Source organism: Kogia breviceps, chromosome 4 (assembly GCF_026419965.1).
Source record: "Kogia breviceps isolate mKogBre1 chromosome 4, mKogBre1 haplotype 1, whole genome shotgun sequence".
Taxonomy (NCBI): domain Eukaryota; kingdom Metazoa; phylum Chordata; class Mammalia; order Artiodactyla; family Physeteridae; genus Kogia; species Kogia breviceps.
In genome coordinates, this window is record NC_081313.1 from 75,863,300 (window position 1) to 75,884,447 (window position 21,148).

Here is a 21,148-nt window from a genome sequence, read left to right on the forward strand (position 1 = left end):
TTGGTGGGAGTGTTTAATCCATTCACGTTTAAGGTAATTATCGATATGTATGTTCCTATGACCATTTTCTTAATTGTTTTGGGTTTGTTTTTGTTGCTCCTTTTCTTCTCTTGTGTTTCCCACTTAGAGAAGTTCCTTTAGCATTTGTTGTAGAGCTGGTTTGGTGGTGCTGAATTCTCTTAGCTTTTGCTTGTCTGTAAAGCTTTTGATTTCTCCATTGAATCTGAATGAGATCCTTGCCCGGTAGAGTAATCTTGGTTGTAGGTTCTTCCCTTTCATCACTTTAAGTATATCATGCCACTACCTTCTGGCTTGTAGAGTTTCTGCTGAGAAATCAGCTGTTAACCTTATGAGAGTTCCCTTGTATGTTATTTGTCATTTTTCCCTTTCTGCTTTCAATAATTATTCTTTGTCATTAATTTTTGCCAATTTGATTACTATGTGTCTCAGCGTGTTTCCTTGGGTACGTCCTATATGGGACTCGCTGCACTTTCTGGAGTTGGGTGGCTATTTCCTTTCCCACATTAGGGAAGTTTTCTACTATAATCTTTTCAAACATTTTCTCTGGTCCTTTCTCTCTCTCTTCTCCTTCTGGGACCCTTATAATGTGAATGTTTTTGCATTTAATGTCATCCCAGAGGTCTCTTAAGCTGTCTTCATTTCTTTTCATTCTTTTTTCTTTATTCTGTTCCACAGCAGTGAATTCCATCATTTTGTCTTCCAGGTCACTTATCCATTCTTCTGCCTCAGTTATTCTGCTATGGATTCCTTCTAGTGCAGTTTTCATTTCAGTCATTGTATTGTTCATCCCTGTTTGTTTGTTCTTTAATTCTTCTAGGTCTTTGTTAAACATTTCTTGCATCCTCTCGATCTTTGCCTCCATTCTTTTTCCGAGGAACTGGATCATCTTCACTATCATTATTCTGAATTCTTTTTCTGGAAGCTTGCCTATCTCCACTTCATTTAGTTGTTTTTCTGGGGTTTTATCCTGATCCTTCATCTGGTACATAGCCCTCTGCCTTTTCATCGTGTCTGTCTTTCTGTGAATGTGGTTTTCGTTCCACAGGCTGCAGGACTGTAGTTCTTCTTGCTTCTGCTGTCTGCCTTCTGTTGGATGAGGCTATCTATGAGGCTTGTGTAAGTTTCCTGATGGGAGGGACTGGTGGCGCATAGAGCTGACTGTTGCTCTGGTGGGCAGAGCTCAGTAAAACTTTAATCCACTTGACTGTTAATGGGTGGGGCTGGGTTCCCTCCTTGTTGGCTGTTTGGCCTGAGGCAACCCAACACTGGAGGCTACCTGGGCTCTTTGGTGGGGCTAATGACAGACTCTGGGAGGGCTCACGCTAAGGAGTACTTCCCAGAACTTCTGCTACCAGTGTCCTTGTCCCCATGGTGAGCCACAGCCACCCCCCCGCCTCTGCAGGAGACCCTCCAACGCTAGCAGGTAGGTCTGGTTCAGTCTCCCCTGTGGTCACTGCTCCTTCCCCTGGGTCCCGATGTGCACACTACTTTGTGTGTGCCTTCCAAGAGTGGAGTCTCTGATTCCCCCAGTACTGTTGAAGTCCTGCAATCAAATCCCACTAGGCTTCAAAGTCTGATTCTCTAGGAATTCCTCCTCCCGTTGCTGGAAACCCCCAGGTCGGAAAGCCTGACATGGGGCTCAGAACCTTCACTCCAGTGGGTGGACTTCTGTGGTATAAGTATTCTCCAGTCTGTGAGTCACCCATCCAGCAGTTATGGGATTTGATTTTACTGTAATTGCACCCCTTCTACCGTCTCATTGTGGTTTCTCCTTTGTCTTTGGATGTGGGGTATCTTTTTTGGTGAGTTCCAGTATCTTCCTGTCAATGATTGTCCAGCAGCTAGTTGTGATTCTGGTGTTGTCACAAAAGGGAGTGAAAGCACGTCCTTCTACTCTGCCACCTTTGTTCCTCTACTCTAATACAGTATTTTAAATCAACTATACTTTAACAATAAATACGTACTTACATACATACATTTGGGAAAAAAAAGAAATGTGCTGGAATGAGCAACATCACCAAATGCAGGGTGGGGATGGAAGTGGGATGAGACTGGGGAGATGCACATAGTTTCAGCACTAGTGGCAATGCTTTATTCCTTAAACTGGATGGTGGGCACATGAATGTTTATCATAGAACTCTTTATGCCTTTTCATATGTCTCAACACTTCCTAATAAATTTGAACCCCAACATGCTTTAATTATAATGACTGAATTATCCAAGTTATTGGTGTGTGCAAGTGGATGCATTACCACGAGGCTGTGTATAAATCAATTTATAAACCATTTTTAAGATGCAACATGCAGTATGCTTTTTAAAAGGATATCTGTGGTAATTTTCTCATTCAACATTCAATCCTAGGTCCTTTGAGTGTGAAAATTACTTATTGAATGAGGGCATATTTGATAAACATTATCTGAATACTGAATGTGTAGTAGGCACTGTGATATATGCTAAGGGCCTAAACATGAATAAGACATGGTCCCATCCCTAAAGGAATTCTTTCTAGTGAGAGAGATAAGCCTGTAAATGGATAACTACATTACAGTAAGACTTGATAAGAGCTGTGTCTATGACGTGTTAAGTGAGTACAATAGAGTACAACAGGAGGGAGCCACTCAATGTGCCTCTGGGAGGTGTAGAAAAGGCTTCTCCCTATAGAAAAGGAGATTATATGCAAGGATATTGATGCTTTAAGAAAACTAATGAAATCATTGTGCTTAGAAGTCCCTGATCCCTGACCCCTGAGAATTCACTGCTGATCATCTGATCTCACTGCCATGTCACTTTAAAATGATCAATATATTTATTTGGATGATAAAAAATATAAATTTATTTTTTTGGTCACAACTACATTTATGCATATATGTATGTGTGTATGTATATATGCACTATCTTACTCCAAAAGGACAGAGATGTCCTATAACTAAACAGACAGCACTAAACAACAACAGCACAAGAGATGATTAATATTGGGCTGGTGTAGTTGAGGACAGCAAGAGGAACTGAGAAAAAGAGAATAATTATGACACAAAATCTTGGCACTTAAGCTGACTGTAAAAACTCTTTCAAGATTGAAAACACATAGTCTTTATTATTCAGTCACAGAAAAGTTCAAAGAGAAAAAAATGTATCTTCTACCGGTAAAAATTATTAGAACTTCTTTGATGTTAAGGTTGTAGAGAACATATAGGTTTGCTTTCATAGAAGGTTAGATATTTTATTATTTTTTTTTAGATCAAGGTAGAGGTGTCAAAAATGGCAGAGATTAAAGACTGTTTCTACAGTATGGGAAATGTAAACATGAAAAAAATTTTTTAAAGTTTTTACATTTTTGGTGCTCTTGTTTATACTTTCACCAACATAAATTCAGTCTAAGGAAAAGGCTTTTTCAATTCTATCATGTGTTTAAAAATACCAAGAAATAGTTGTGAGGTAAATAAGAGTTTTCTGGTTTTTAGATAAGTCTATCTCATCTAAAGAGATTATTAAAATTCCTTGGAATTAACAGTAATTATTAGGGAAGAGGGCTGATGTATAAAAACTAGTATGTAATTAAAACATAAGTCAGCCATGAAATAAAAACTTATTTTCCTGAGACAAAGATATTTCTAGATAATATTTTTAAAAGGCTGAGAAAAGGATTTCTAAAACAACTACTTTAATGAAAGTGTAGTAAGAAATTAGATATTTTTGCTGAACTATTTTCGATTTCAGAGACGTTTTGGTTATTTCAAAAAGTTTTAACTACACTTTCAGGAAAAAACATCCTTGTCCCCAAATCCTGTTAACAACACTCTCATTAAGTCTTTCTCAAATGAATCTTCCCCTTTCCATTCCTACTGTGAAAGACAGGGCTCAGAATCTTATCATCTCTCATCTGGACTACAGAAATAGCTTCCCAAGATTCCCATCTATTGTCAACCTTCCTTTTGTTCGGAGTTATTCTCTGAGGAAGACAGTATGAAAGGAAACCTTAGAGTTAGGACCCTCCATTATTTGTTGCTTTATATCACCAATCCTTACCACAAAAGTTTACAGAGGCTCTAGAATGGTCCAGATTGCTTTAGGATAGTTCCGACCCTGTGTAGGGCTGTGCCAATCTAAGAAATCTGAAGCAGTCCCCAAAGAGTCAACCAATTGTGAAATACTCCCCAACTTCCAGTCAATGACGGGTAGTCCTGGCAGTACTGTAGTGAGCCTGGCATCATATCCCATGGCACAGTTTTCATTCTTAAATTTACATCTGACTTCGGATCCCTTTCCCTAGACTACAGTGATGATGGGAGCTCCATGGAAGTGGCACAGGGCTTTGTTAACAACATAAAGAACATGTCCCAGAAATTTTCTACAAGGGTATTAGGACATGACAAGCAAGAGTAAGTTAATATGCTTTCTTTTTTATCTATGGAGGCTTGCCTAGCTTCCATATTCAGTACAGTTACTAAAGTCAGAATGTGGCTTATCCCAATGAAACCACACAAGTTGAAATCAGGAGAAATGCAGGGAATCTGCACCAGCATTTAGTCTGTGATGATTCCCTGGATTCTCTTCCTGAGAAAGAGATAGAAAAAAGAAGAGAGAGGGAGAACATACATAATAATGAAAATCAGAAGAGATCTGGGAACACATTTGATTTACATCTTTATCTCCACTGCCCCGATAAATTCAATCACTAAGCCAGACAACAGATTTGACTGCAAGTTAGAAACTGAGGGTTTTAATAGTACATATGGTCACATTGTGAAGAGGCAGGACACACAGCATACAGTTTCATATACTGCCGATACGAGAGAATACAGCTGCAGCACTTCTGTGGAATAATTTTATAACAGCTAATTGTACAACTTCTAAAAAACCATCACATAAACTTTCCTAAGGAAGGAAGGACACACATATGCATGTGTGTGTGCAGTAATAGCAGAAAGACTGCAAATAACATAAATGCTCATCAAGAGGGAATTGGCTTGTTCTATGGAGAGATTTTAAAAATACATTAAGTTAAAAAAATCTAATTGCAGCATATACACAAATTCCCATTAGTGTAAATAGGGGAATATATTCTTGGGTGTACATATCTATATGTAGAGAACATTTCTGGATAGTTATACAGTAATTCACTAATATAGGGTACCTCTGAAGACCAAGGCTAGGAGAGTCAAAAGAGTAAGAAAACTTTGCCTTATCTCTGCACTTCCATACTCAACTTTTCCTTATATCTGCCTTTCTCTACTGTCCGAAATTTTTCCTGAGTATGTATTACTTTTATAATGTAAAATACTTAATGGAAAAGAAAACTATCACATTCTACTCATCTAACTTCACACTAGCTGAAGCTAAGGCAAACACAATAGATGTCTAACAAACACATTTATTGATCATCCTGTAGCCTACTTTCTGCAAGGGCTGTTTTAGGTAATGAGAATATAATGAAGAACAGCTGGTCTTTAAAGCAGAAATAAAGGAAATAAGAATACCATTTTGCAGGCCCCCAACTCAGCTCCATCCCAAGTTCCATAAAAAGGTATTCTTAGTCATGATTCTAGAATAAAGATTGTGATTAGCAAATGCTATGGTGTTAGTGACCCTTTTAAGACAAGGTGTTGACTCTGTTAAATCCTTGACAAGACTCTTTTCCAGGGAAAGCTGTCAGGGTTGGGTTAGATCTCGAGACATCAATCATCTACAGGAAAGATGAGCCAGCCACAGCAGTCACATCTCCTTACCAGGGCTCAGTCCCCTTTTAGTGTTTCCTCCCCTGTTCTTGACCTCACAGCTGGGCTGTCTTTACCTGGCACCTCTGGTTGGTATCTCAGGGGTGGGGGGCTTACTTCCCCCTGGACCATTAACTCTGACCCTCAATGGGGAGTAGTGGCCTGACTATTGCTGGCTCAATCTCCTCATCAGGTCTAGATTCTTAATACAATATTATTCATACTTTTGTTATTAAAACAGTTTATAAATAGGAAGACACTTACTTCCCTTTCCTTATTTCCCATGAAAAGGTAATTACAATAATATTCCTTAGGAATATCCCAAGCAATAATTCTTTATTGTCTTATGCCTATTTGGCCAAAAGTAGATAAAGCTAACACACATAAAAATAGAAGTTATACTTTTAAAACCTGTCAAGCACTTAAAATGTTTCCATTACCTGAAAGAATCTCTTAACAATCATCTAGTGGACTACTGATCCCGCATTTTATGCTACTTATCTCAGCCTCCTAAAGCAGAGGTCTAATGAAAGCATCGAAGGCACACAATACAGAACTCTGGAGAAAGAAGTTGGAGCACCATACATTATTTGAATGGAGCTAATGGTGACAGAAAATGATGGGGAGGAAGTGGTCCAATATGCCACCTTGAAACAGAGAGCATGGTTAAAGTTATAGAAACCATGTATCCAATATTCTGTCACAATATAAAGTTAATGCCTTCCCTACCACCCGGACACCACCTCTCCTGGATCAAGACAAACAATATGATCCATGGTAGCACTTCTTGTTCTTTCTTTAGATTAAAAAAAAAAAAAAAAAAAAGTAGAAATTCTGCCAGCAAAACTAACATCCTGGGGTACACACAAAGATTGTCTATAATTAAGAAACAGACAGGCAAAAGAAACTCTTAATGATGCAATTATAGCTATCCAACTGAACATTAAGAGGAGAAAAGTCATTCATGTCATATTGTAAGCCCAAGAGAACTTCTGGACCTCAATACTGTGTTAAACTAATAATAAGTTCCATTCAGCTCAAAAAAGATTTCAGTGCTACATGTGGTTTTTAGTTACTGAAGTGAGTCTGTGGATACAACATTCATAGTATTCCTCTTTGGCAGGTTATTTACCCTCCTGCTACCAATGTTGATATGTGTTAAAATTAAATGATTCACCATCACTGATTTCCACTGTCAGACCTAAGAGTCACCTAGCTCTGACTTAAATGGAAATGAGGATGTAAAAGTGAACATGGTCTGAGAGAATGACAGCCTCTCTTGAAGGGCAGGTGAAGGTTCAGTGACCTCTGGGCACTCTAGTCCATTCTGGTGAATCACTGCTTTGGGAAGCAAAAGACCCTGTGGCTCATAAAATCTGATGATATTAAGAAGAGGGAAGGAATTCACACTTAGAATTCAGGGTCATTGCTAGAAATACAACTTTAAAAATTCAAGGGTAAGGAAAAATACCATATTTTAAAATGAATTACTAATGTTTTTTTTTCTTTAAAAGTATTGGGAAAAGCCATATCATACAGATGTTCATTACTTATTCAATGTACACCATTGAGAGATAAATAGAACTGTTAGAATACAAAAATGCCAAGGGTAATTCAACTACTGCAATGTAAGTGTGGCATAACTGATTCGCCATGACGTACAATTTTCTAAAAGCCATTCCGTTAGAAGGCAATAAATGAGAGCAGAAATGATTTACACTCTTCTGAAACATGGTTATTATTCAGTATTTTATTTTAAAAAATATATACACCCTATACTGTTATGTTTATTCTCTAGAGTATAATAAAAACATAATTGAATTTGGTGAAAAATAGACTTGATTCTAAATGTAGCATACAGCACATACAGCTCTCCCTTATTTTATCCCCTGTGAAGATCAATGGTCACTTGAGGTGGTTTTGCTCTAGGTTTGTTTTAATATATGGGCAATAAAATATTTTTAATTTAAAAATTATATCCTTATATTCCATGTCATATTTTCTTTTTAATACCAACATGTGAATTTTGACCTAAATAACAATTTATGAATGCAAAGTACAGTATTTTAATCATTGTTTTATTTCTCAATATGATTTCTTATTGACCAGGTAGGACAGGAAATTAACTGTAGATGGTTTAGCAAATAAAAATAAAGCAGTCTATAACAAAAGCATCAGAGCTCAGTGACTTGTTTGTTTGTTTTATCTTTTTTTTTTTTTTGGCCGTGACCTGCAGCATGTGGGATCTTAGTTCCCGGACCAGGGATTGAACCCATCCCTCCTGCAGTGGAAGCACAGAGTCTTAACCACTGGACTGCCAGGGAAGTCCCTCAGTGACTTGTTTTGATGGTGCCTCAAGGCCATTATGAACAAAGCAGGTTACTTTTTAGAAAATATTTAAAATTTGTTTTTATATAACCACCTCTCTATATATATGTATAACTGAATCACTTTGCTGTACATCTGAAACTAACACAACATTGTAAATCAACTATACTTCAATTAAAAAAAATTTTTTAGTGTCAGTGAAAAAAATAATAACCATTTTTAGAATATAGATAAGTGACTTGTTAATCTATTCAAGCTAACACTTTTCATTTATAAGTTCCTTTGGGTTAGAAACTGTTTCATGAAACATATAAATATATAATATATATAAATTAAATAAATACATAATTACTCTGAAGTTTAATATAGTCATTTTATATTTACATATACAATATAAATTATAATATACACTCTATAGTGTGGCTAAGTCTCATATATATGTTATTTTTAAAAAAGACACACACACACACACACACACACAGACATATAAATTAAGGGCAGATACAAATTAAAAATAAGAGGCTTAATTCTTCCTGTTGAAAATAAGGAAAAAGGTTTCCCTCGTTTCCTATTTCTTAAAGTATTTACCTCAGAAACTTGCAAATGTAAGGACTTTTTCATCTCTTTAAAATGTATCCCTTGGAAGACAAGATAGACCTTTTGTCAGCTTTCTCAGCCAGGACTGTCTTTCTCAAGAACCTGGGAATCATCTTTTCAAAATACAAACACCAAAGGAGATAGGCCCCCTATATCCCTGTTCCTGTGAAGAGTAGGAGCCTAACTTCAGTGGGTTCCTTGATCCAATTTGCAACACTACTTCTTGTCATAAAGATATAAGAAGTTTGCTTCTCCTCAAGATGAAGCCAACTACCTAACACAGGTGTTCTTTAATCATGGTAAAGTTAGGATGAACCATGTGTGGAAAAATGGGCTGTCAAACCCTCTATTTGAAGGCTAGTTATGAGACAGGAAGGAAGAGTGCAGGGCACAACCACTAAAAGAATGATACAAACATTAAGAAAAACAGGATACCACAAAAACCAGTGAGAACCTACTAGGGCACAAGATGGCAGAAGATTCGACTTCTAGTAGTCCTTGAGCCTCACTATACACTCATTTTAATACATTAGCATACACTAAATGATACACCCACAGGCGTCATAACAGTTCTGAAGCCAACCATAAAAGGCCAAAAAGTGGGCGGTGGCCCAATTCCTGGAAATATCCACCCCTTCCCCAAAATACCTGTAATAATCCTCCCACTCATTAGCCTATGAAACTACCCAGCACATATAAACTAACCACCCCATATTTGGGGGCTGCTCTCGCCTCCTGAGAGGGCCCACACTCTGTCTATGGAGTGTGTATCTCTCTAAATAAACCTGCTTTCACTTTGCTATGGCTAACTCTTGAATTCTTTCCTGTGTGAAGCCAAGGATCCTCACTTGACGGCCTGTCGCAGGGACTTGGGACTCACCTGAGACCTGGGACATGACCATCCTCTCGCGCCCCATTTTTTCCTATAAGTTATTGTCGATCTTGAAAACATGTATGTAATGCGTGTACCTACTAGACTATATAAAGGGCTGTGTGTGGTTCCTTTCTGTCTTTGCAATCTCTTAGCAGATCGCCTGGGATGCTTATTACAGTTTGGTTTAATGCCTATTGAATAACAGAAGTGTTTTCTTTCTCTTTTACCTTTGTGGAGAGGATTTCTGGGATGGGAGAAGATTTTGTTGTTAATTATAATTCTGCAACAATATGCTACCTTTTGGTTTTTTGTTTGTTTTCTGTTTTTTAAAATTTTTATTGGAGTATAGGTTGTCTTTTGAATTTAAGTTATTTACGCCCATTGTTGTGATGAAAAATTAACTGTATTCTCATATTAAACATGAGAAAAAAATAGCATGAAAATTTCACTTGCTTGGTTCAGTTCCTTTGACAATCCAATATAACTATATTTTAAATTTTCAAAAAGGAGATACTATATGTCATTCAATAATAGAAATTTTTACTGTGGTGAGCATATTTGTAACCCACATTGATAGGGACAGAGTAGGATAGTTACACAGGTAGTTGTAGAAGTCCCAATAGGGGATTATAGATAGAGAGGGAAACCTAGGGAACTTTGGGAGATCACTGTAAGTTAACAGTCGCTCAAGAAATCTATTGGAATGTTGTGGAACGAAGCAGGCTTGCTTAACTATAAAGTCATAAATAAAAGCACGAGATACACTCCAGGTCATTAAGTGAAAGAGAAAAAATGAGGCCTGCATTATGCTGGTTGAGTTCAACAAGATAATGATCCTTAGGACCAAGGATAGGAATTTAAAGGAAAGGTGACATTCCAAAGTAGGAGACCATCATTACATGGAAACCTGAGATGATTCAACATATTTTAGTATATGTTACCACCCTTTGGCTGATTTGAATAAGTGCCATGACAGTCCTAGTTTGACCTCATGGGTCAAATATTCTCCTGCCCAATAAGGAGGAGGTGGTGATGTAAGCCTGATGAGGAAGAATGAGGAAGAAGGTGGTCTTTCCCCCCGTCCCACTTTCCTTTGATTATAAAAATGTAGCCTGCTTAATCCTTGGGGCAGAGCTCCCTCACCTGTCTGCTTGCATCTCTCACAAGCTTCCTATATTAATAAATCTACTCGTTGCCTATCACTTTGCCTCTTGCTGAATTCCTTCTGCGCTGAGACACAAAGAACCTGAGCCTCAGTAAGTCCAGACACGAGGTGAGTGACTCTAATTAAAACACCGTGGGTTCAAGCCCCAATTTGGGTTTAGGCTGGGTTCAAGTCCCGGCCCATGGGTTCAAGTCCCAATCTGAGTTACACGGTTTCAACATGAGATGAATTATTAGAATCTTTGACCAAAAGGATTGAAATAAGTGAACTGACTCTAGGGTCCAAATGCATATGAAGACAAAGTCCTTTCTATCAGAGAATATGTATTAATGGAAATCTGCTTAACTGTCCCTGCTTCCCCCAGTGTTTAGAAACACTAATGTTGGAGTAGGTGATAAAGACTAACCTTGCATAGGTGGACTCCCTAGCCTCCTAAGTAAGTGAGGAGACTTAAAATGACAAACATTACATAAAAATAATTTAATGTTCTGCTTTCAGCAATTCAAGCAATCCATGACCTTATACTACAATTTTATTTTAATACCTTAATTCCAAAATTTGAATTTCTGTGCTTATCCATCAAATAAGAATATTTAACTCTAAACCTATTAGTGAAAATGCAGGCCATCAATACTGGCAAACTAAGAAATCATGAACAGTTTAGGGGAGCAGAATTTGCCACCCTAAAATATGTCTCTTTGGCATATTAAATTATTTTAAGCTGGTTGTTTTCTAAGAAACACACACATGGTAAACACTCTGAAAACCAAGCACTGAGCTACCCTTTTCTTAGAAACATTCCCATTTACAAGGAAAATCTCCATTTGTAAGGGTGTCTCCCTCACTGTACCGGGCAGAGGATCTCTAGAAACTCTTAGCAGTGAAGAAGGTACTGACTTAAATCCGCACAACAACCTTACCCTTGTTTACTGTGCTTTTCCTGGTAACTTCCCAAGACACTCTACCCATCCTCAACATCCTCTTTTGCCTTTAGCTGAAAATGGTATTTAAGGTGAGGATTTTGCCCATTTTGGCCAGCTACTCAGTTTTTCTGGTTCTCTCCCATGTATACATGTTATTACACTTTTGTTTGATTTTCTCCTGTTCATCTGTCTCAATTTAATTCTTAGACTACTCAAAAGAACCTAGAAGGGTAGAGGAAAACTTCCTCCTCCCAACAAGAGTAATTCAACAAACTTTATCTATTTGAAGGCAATGCCTATATTTTTTAGCCTTATTTAAAGTAGTAATCAGATAAGGAAAATCATGTTATATTCTAGAGGGGAGGGTCTAATTAATGTGTTTTCAGGAAAGTTAATGATAATTAAAACCTAAAATTTTCTTAAGAGCAGGAAACACTAAAATTAGACTAGATAAAAGTTCGTGTAAATGAAACATGAAACCAACTTGTTTTAAAATTAGCAATATTTACCTTACGGCATTTTGTTCTATCTTTTCATCAATGTCATTGAAGATCTGCTTAAACTCCAAGTCTCCAGGAAATGAATTTAACAAACAATGTAGGTCAAAAGAATTATGGGAATATTCATCTTCCCAATCCATCCTGAGGAATAAGAATAAAAAATGTCAGTTTCCCCAAAATGAAAGGAAAAAAACCCACCTCAAGTTGTGATATTAACTCCAAAATAATAATGCCCATTAACAGGCAAAATACAGCAGTAGAAGAAGTAGGGTATCTAGATAGATTGTTTTATTATTTAAATTTCATGAGGTGTGACCTAATTTTCACACTTCTCTATGGTTTGAAAGCTGAAAATAGTCAGAGTACCTAAGCACCCTGCTGCTTCTCACCATAAAGAAATCTCGAAGCCTCAGGGACCCCTGTGAACAAGGGTGGTTGCTTCAAGAATTCAGCAACTTCCCTCCACTCTTGTCAACATATTGACCTAGTCATTGGAACCTCAGAATTTTTTAGTCTCATCCCCTAGTCCTGTTTTATATGTGAAGAAGGTAAAATTTCCCTTGCGTTCTTCTACTACCCTTGTCAACCTAAGTACTGAACTAAAACTTAAATACAATAATCCTTCTAGAGATAAGCATTTTCCCACTACCAAAACTTCAATCATTCATTCCATATGTATTCACTGACTGCTTGATATATAACAGGCACTGCTGAAGAAGCTGGGGATATAGCTGCAACAAGTCAAAGTCCCTGCCCTCATGGTGTTTTTGATCTAGTGGGGAAGGTAGATTTTAAAAACACATAACCAGATATATTTTATAAAAGATTACATGATGAGAAGTGCTATGAGAACAAATACAGCAGGGGAATGAGATAGACTAAAAATGATAGAGTTGGGGCAGAGTGTAAACTTTTTTTTATTTAGAGATATGTTATTTTTTGACATAAAATAGCAATCTGATGACTGATGGTATAAATGAATGAGAAATTTAAACGTTAAATTATAACACATATACATAGACTAAATATTAACAAGAAAAAGGCTTGGGAAAATGTGGTTTTAGTTTGGATACACCCAAAATATTTGAAATATTATCTAAAAAGTTTTGCAAAAGCTACAACACTAATAGACTCACTCATCCTTAATTATTTAATTATTAATAAATGTAGGTAATTTAATATCATATAATAAAACACCTAAAGATTTCTCATAGTTTCTATCTGGCACTTCAAAGAAGTTGTTTTGGAATACAGCTTTCATTCTTCCTAAGAGATATTACTTTAAGAGGAAAACATTCAACTAAAACATTTTAATATAGAAGTCCATGGTATCACCAGACTTGTCATTTGAATTTTTTTTTTTTTTTTTTGTGGTACGCGGGCCTCTCACTGTTGTGGCCTCTCCCGTTGCGGAGCACAGGATCCAGATGCACAGGCTCAGCGGCCATGGCTCACGGGCCCAGCCGCTCCGCGGCATGTGGGATCTTCCCGGACTGGGGCACGAACCCGTGTCCCCTGCATCGGCAGGCGGATTCTCAACCACTGCGCCACCAGGGAAGCCCGAGACTTGTCATTTGAAACTCAGTTAGTTCCAATGTACCATTTTTAAATATCAAAATCCTCATACATTTGGAGTCTCCTTTTAAAAATATTTTGCAATAAAAGGTTTAATTTTTCATTTGCAAACATTTACCTATAATATACCATAATTAATATTAACTTGAAATCAGGCAAAAAAACAAAATTGCCAAAACTATAAGCTAAGTGGTAGAAAATGCTATGTCCATCAGAAGTTATACTTCCAGGGCTTTCCTGGTGGCGCAGTGGTTGAGAGTCCGCCTGCTGATGCAGAGGACGCGGGTTCGTGCCTCGCTCCGGGAAAATCCCACATGCCGCGGAGCGGCTGGGCCCGTGAGCCATGGCCGCTGAGCCTGCGCGTCCAGAGCCTGTGTTCCGCAACGGGAGAGGCCACAACAGTGAGAGGCCCGCGTTACCACCAAAAAAAACCAAAAAAACAAGTTATACTTCTTTAGGACAACAAAACCTCAATTTTTCCATATACCAATGAGTTTTATATCTTCCTATCTTTCCAGTAGCTCACCTACTTACAGCTGTTATCAGAACAGTCATTTCTGAACCCAATATTACTAATAATGAATTCAGTTTATGTGTTTGTATATTTTTGAATCTTTTTGGGTAGTTCAACTTTTCAGGTGATGAGATATTCAAAAACGGTTGCAAGACAATAAAATTTCACTTTTATAATGGAAAGATTTGAATGGCTGAGGGTTCTGGTGGAAAACTCAAACTTAGTAAATATTTTGTTTATAGTCAGCTTCTCTGTAATAAAACAAATTATATTATCAATATTCTGTTCAGAGTTGCCCCAATTTGTCAATATTGTAACACCTCATTACTTCAGACTCCACATATTCAAACTAAATATGTGTAGAAGTCAGCTTAAATATAATGGCAAACTAGTAATATGATTTGTTGTATATCTACAATGTATAAGGTAATTTATATACATCCCTTTCCTTAATCTTCATAATAACTCTACAAAACAGTTATTATCCTCATGTATAGGGGAGGGAACTTGGGCCTAAAAAATGAACTAACATGTCCATGTTACATAGCTACCCAGTGTTAGGGGGTAAGGTATGAACCCAGACCTGTTTGGTTTTAAAACTTGAGGTTGCTGGACTCTTGATAAATGAATCAGTTACTACATATAAAACATTGTAGAATGTAGAAATGATATTAAACAAAATGTTAAAATGGTTATCTTTGGACAGACTGGATAGACTATGGTTGATTTTTATTTTCTTCTTCATATTTAGCACTTTCCTATGCTTTGCAATAAGTACTTATTTTATATATAATTAGGAAAAGTAGTTAAAAAAGAAATTAGCTTTGCTCTCAGGACGTGTATGGTCTCTTATTTTATTGGGTTGGCCAAAAAGTTCGTTCGGTTTTTTCCATAAACCCGAACGAACTTTTTGGCCAACCCAATACACTTTCTATATGTCTTCATTTGAAACATCTTCCAACCTTAAAACTTCTCTCTTGCCAATTTGTATTTATAATTTCTTTCAAAGTCTGATTCAAACCTTACATAATTCCTAAATATCTCTCCGCTGACCATTTCACTAAGCTTTTTGTATTGTTTTGTGGTATTTGTGCTTACAAATGCTGTTAAAAGGAAATCTGTTGTTTTGTATCATTGCAATATTTAAAGTGTTATGTCCTTCATTGAAATCAGCTCTGGGGTAAAACAATAATGGACAGAAAAAGGTCAAACATTCGGATGGGGTTGGTGACCATGATTTTGAAGGATTCCCAATCTACATGGTTGCATGATTTTCTCTATTTAACCTCAGTAGAGAAGTTAATCAGTACATACAAAGACTGTCATTATAAAGGAATGCCATTTGGTAACTATGATGGGGTACCAGAATGATGACGGTTCAGAGTTTTCATATGACTGACATAGATGTGTGATGCTTCCATATGTATGATAAGATTTCAAGGTGGTGAAGGACAAGAGAAAAAAAGAGTCACCTTTACAGTGGTAGTAAAGTTTAAGATGCTGTGTGATAGGATAATAGAAAACTTGATGGGCAAACTATAATAAGATGAGAAAATTAACCTGAGTGAATAGGGATACACAGGACCAACATGAGAAATAAAGGAGGGAGAGTACAGACTGTAGTAAGTGACGCTAAAGTTTGGAATTAGAAGTTTTCCCATTCGGATGGCAGTGATCCCTGCAGGACTGTGGTGAGAAAAAAGCACGCACTGAATGAGTCTGAGCACAGACACCAAACTTTCCATTTCCTAACATGTACTTTGTGGGCCCACAGTGTGTCTGACACTGTGCTGGGCATCATGAAGCAGCAGAGAGACTGAATGATTGAACATTCTCTCCTCTCAAGGAACAGTAATAAGAACAGGACCATAAAAAAGGGAGTGAGTAGAAAGATCACTGCTATATTCTAAGTGAAACATAACTATGACCTCAACAACAGAAAAGGAAATTATTGAAGGACCAATGTAATCTGGGAAATACTTCAGTGGTATTTCAAAAAGATAGAATTACCTTTAAAAAATCTAAGCAGAAAAAGGAAGAGGCTATGAAGCTATGGATCAAGATATAGCTTTATATTCTGTTTATGTCCCTATAAATCATCATCAGGGACACAATAATAATTTGACATAATGAATGAAGTCTCTTATCCTAATCCATGATCAATCAAAGATGGGAACTATAACTTTTTAAAATACAATAACTTTGTTTTTGAAATTTCCATTCCCCAATCCTGTTTTTACATGTTCATTCTCCTGTAATGTTTCTGATCACTTTTTGTATAAGATTTAAAAAACAGTGTTTAATATTTCAAACAAGTATTAGCAGCCAATCTAATATTAATTATTGCCTTTTAAAGACAAGTTATGTTTGAAGAATTATATCTAAGCCAAACATCTGTAGATCAAATTTCAGCCATATGCAAATTATAACAGTTGAGCTAAAAATTCCTAAGAACAATGACTACAATAAAATATGAAAATATAATAAGCACTGCCAGAAAACATTACAGTAAAGCAATAAAACTAATCATACCTTACGTGATCAAAAGAAAGCACACAAAAGTAATTTTGGACTCTCACTTGTCCCTTAACATATTTTAAAATGATACCTTTCTATTCTAACTCTTCTTTATTTAAACACATACAGTGGTTAGAGTTCTTATCTTTTTTCGGTTTCTTCAATAATAAAAGTCCCGAGTGCCATTCTTCTTAAGACCAATATGACTAAAAAGGAGTGAAAAGATAGAAAAACCAACCCTTGGGAGGAAATCCACATGGAAATTTAGCTAGTAAAGGAAACATTTGGATCAAGTGATTTCTCCAGTGCGGAGGGTCTAATGCCTTTCATATCTATGTCTGGACTGTGGAATTAATCTGTCCACCACCTCTAGCTCACCTGAAGTCCTACCATCCAATATCACTGTCTAGCCTAAAATAAACAGTTAATTAGCACAGTAAATGGGGTATTCTGATTAATTAAAGATAATTATACATTCCACATATAACTGAACACGTTTCAAAATGTTGCTCTATAATAAAATACATTTAACTCTAAATATCATTGAACCAAGAATCAAAAGATTTGAGTCCTGATCCCGGTCTGCCAATGCCTCTGTGACTTTGGGTGAGTCACTCAATCTGTCAAGAGGGATGGAGCTTATGTTCCTCATTTATAAAATGAGGTGAATAGATTTATTAGGCTCTGAGGTTTCTTCTAGCTATAAATTTGTTGTATTCTATAAAAATGGTAGGAGAAGGACATATTTCTGAACCCCCCAAATTAACTTTTCCATGGACTATTTCGTTTGTCAATACCATCATTGTTCCTGTATCCTGGACTCTCAGAGCTATTTTTAATTCTTCCCTTTTACCTTCTCCAGGACTGCCACATGAAAAGCTAAAGTAGAATCTGTAGCTTAGCAAGAAATATTATGTGAAAAGAGGAAACGTGAGGCAGGAAGACATTCTCTTACGGTAATAGGTAGATGCCCTGTACTGATGCTCCATTCTCCAACCTGCAGCTCCCTAAAATATTCTAAATAGCAATCAGCCCATGTTTCTGGGTTCCTTTGAATTGACACACTCTTTACTCAACAAAAGATGTCTGAGACGAACTGAGTTTGGCCATTATGCCTCCACAAGGAAAAAGGTGACATTACAGCCATCATGTATCCTTGAGCTATTATTCTTGGTATCTGTTATATTATTTGTATTATTCTTTGTATTTCTTGTTTGGTTTGAGTTGCTGATTTGACAAAAAAAAGGGAAATTGAAATTTGGACCAGGTCGTCATTCTTAAGTCTGGACCAGCCTTTTCTTCTGGCCTGGTTCATTTTTACTTTTCCATCCATATTTAGTCACAAAGTAGTCTTCTTATATCATTCACAAAGTCCTGCCAACTTTATATAATTCAAAATTTAACTTTTACTAAATTTTGACAATTTTATGTAGTTATAAAGTTGTACAAAAAAATTATTATTTTACCTCTTATATATGTTGGCTTGTTTACTGCCATATATATTTAACAGCTTTCCCTAGAACCATTATCAATTTCATTCATTATGAAGCCTATATAATTTCCAAAAAAAATTTTTTTTAAGGCTAGATCTTCCCCTGTGATATTTCAGAGTTGCCAAAAATTTCTTTTCATCAATTACTGAGAGTTGAAATTTTAATGTTCTAGCCTCCCCTAAAGACTGAGAAACAACTCAAATGGATCTCCATTTGTTGACAGTCATTTCAAATACCTAATACATTAAAGTCTTATATTAGGAAATAATGAACTTGTTTTATTCAATTTATACTGCTATGCTTTCTACAATTATTGTGGAAGTTCTGATTATTATAATTATATGAGCTATAATATTGATATACATCCAGTAAGTATTCGCATTAACATACTACAACTATTAAAATCCCCTTTGATAAAATATACAACAATTCACTGTAACTCCTCTATTAGTAATTTAGATATGCGTATGTATGAAGTAGAAACTGACAGGATCAGTTGGAATACACTATTGCAGCTTGACAAGCAAACAGAATTAATTGTCATATGCTTTACTCACCAAATTGACATTGCTTTCTTTATTTTTCAGTGTACCTTTCTTTCCAGAAAATATTTTCATTTTAATAACTATATAATCTTCAATATGCAATCTTCATCATCTCTTGCTTTAATAAAACAGTGAAACCAAGATAATTAAAAATGAATTTAATTTCAGCATTCTTTTATAACTTGGCACTTGTATATTTCACATGATTTAAAAGTCATAAAACACAGATGTAGAGAACAAATGTATGGACACCAAGGGGGGAAAGTGGAGGGTGGGGGAGTGGGGGGGATGGTGGTGGGATGAATTGGGAGACTGGGATTGATATATATACACTAATATGTATAAAATAGATAACTAATAAGAACCTGCTGTATAAAAAAATAAATAAAATTTTTAAAAAATCAGTTTAAGACAAAAAATAAATTTAAAAAGTCATAAAATTATTATATATTTTGAGATTAGAACTAAATGTTGCAAATCATGGGGCTGTGATTTACTAATGAATTTTCAAGTACAGTAAAACCTTAATAATTTGGAAAACAGTACATTGCATTAGAAAGTTTAAGTTATGGAGCACTTTTTAAAAGGTAGTTGTATTATTATTATTATTATTATTATTATTATCTCATAATAGCTTATGAGATGTCAATTATATTTTTAAGGAACTCTTTTAATAATTAGGCGAGAATGCTTTGAACTTAGTATGTACTTTGTATCGAAATGGGTGCTTCTAAAGGAGTTACAGTTCTTAAAGTATGTTCCAAGAGTTAAAGAATTTCTCCTAAAATGTTAATATTATTGATTAGCTAGTCAAATTAATGTGATACTATTCTCCTAAATTTTAGTAATATTATTAATTAACATCAATTTGATGAATAAATCTATCTATTGAAATACCCTTTTATGACTTTCAGGGCTTTGCTCCATCAGTTATCATCAACTAGTCCTACAACATCAATATCCCTTTCAGTTGACTATAAACATGTTCAAGTTTCTTGCTTTTTAGAAACCAACAAAACCCTCCCTAGGATCCCCTTCTTTTCATAGCCCAGCATCTCAAAATAGCAGTCCATATTTCTTAATCTCATGTTCTCATCTTTCACTTCTCAACCCAGAATAATCTGGTTTCAGCCTCCATCCTTTTACTGAAACTGACAAAATATTTTTCACTTCCCATCATACTCAATCTCTGCACTATTTGGTACTGATAGCTACTCATTCCTTGAAGTTGTCTTCTCTCTTGTCAATTTTCCTAAGTATTATACTTTCCTGGTTCTCTTCTAGTTTCTCACATCATTTATTCAGAGGCTCCTGGTAGGAGGCCCCACTTTGGGTAGCTGGCCAGTTCACATTTCTTTTTTTATCTGATATACAGTATCAGATGTACAATGGTGGCGCATTTTCTATGCTAAAGGACCCAGCTTTCCTGGTCATAACTAATTGATTCAGGGTTAGAAATCTGAGCCAAGCTGAACGATCAGATGCATACTAAATAAATTCTGAAATCTGGAATGAAGGCAGGGACAGGGAATCACTGGTAATAAACCAATCACGATACTTCCAGCCTCCCAAGAAAAGATGCATGGATTTTTTTGGCTGAGGCCCCTGTAATTGCCTAGTTCCTGTCCTCCTCTGACTGACTGGTTGCTCATACAGCTTCCTTTTGGTTCTGTGAGATACATAAAACAAATCCTTTCCCTGCTCAACCACCCAACAGCCACTTTGTCTGTTTGTTTAAATTGACCAAGAGTAGTTTTTATTAAACTAATAAACATCTTGATTGGCTCCTCTCTCTCTGCCATTGAACACTGATATTCACCACAGAGTTCTTTCTAAACCTGCTTCTCATTTTAAATACTTTCCTTGAGCATTTTTCATTCAAAGCAACTGCTTCCTTTTATGTAATTTTACTGTAGTAGATTTATTTTAATTAAAAATTTTTGTTTTATTTTTATTCATTGGATTTTCTCCTCAGACCTCAAAAATCTTTTCCTATTAGTTTCATTTTTCAGTCTTCCCAAATCTCCTTATTTCCCTTGCCTGAGTTGGGAAGCAGACTATGGAAATTTCTCTTTTGCTTCTCTTCCTACCCATCTCATCTCATGCTGGCGTTACTGGTCCTCTTCCTATTCTGCATGCTTTTCACAACCTCTTTCATCTATTATCTTGATGCTGAAAATTCAAGGTCTATGTTTCTAATTCTCTAAAGCCCCACACATACTTCCAAGCACTTACTAGACAATTCCACTTTGCTGATCCAAAGGTCCCTTCAACTCAACATGCTCAACATTCAATTCAAAATCTTTTTCTTGGACTTCCCTGGTGGCAAAAGGTGACATTACAGCCATCATGTATCCTTAAGAATCCTCCTGCCAATGCAGG

The 21,148-nt window shown here is 36.2% G+C and overlaps 1 protein-coding gene across 7 annotated transcripts in view; it reads right to left on the reverse strand.

Annotated features, from left to right (window-relative positions):
• Window positions 1-21,148, reverse strand: part of KIAA0825 (KIAA0825 ortholog) — a 420,452-nt gene that overhangs the window by 347,248 nt on the left and 52,056 nt on the right. For 4 of the 7 annotated variants that reach the window (XM_059061435.2, XM_067031324.1, XM_067031325.1 and 1 more), the window contains one exon: window positions 12,132-12,263. The exons of 2 other annotated variants lie outside the window; for them this stretch is intronic. In XM_059061435.2, coding sequence (XP_058917418.1) covers window positions 12,132-12,262 — 131 coding nt within the window. In that variant the 5' untranslated portion in view covers window position 12,263. Of the gene's footprint in view, window positions 1-12,131; window positions 12,264-18,778; window positions 18,885-21,148 lie in introns of all 7 variants that reach the window. One more of the 7 variants, XM_067031327.1, reaches the window with a different exon arrangement.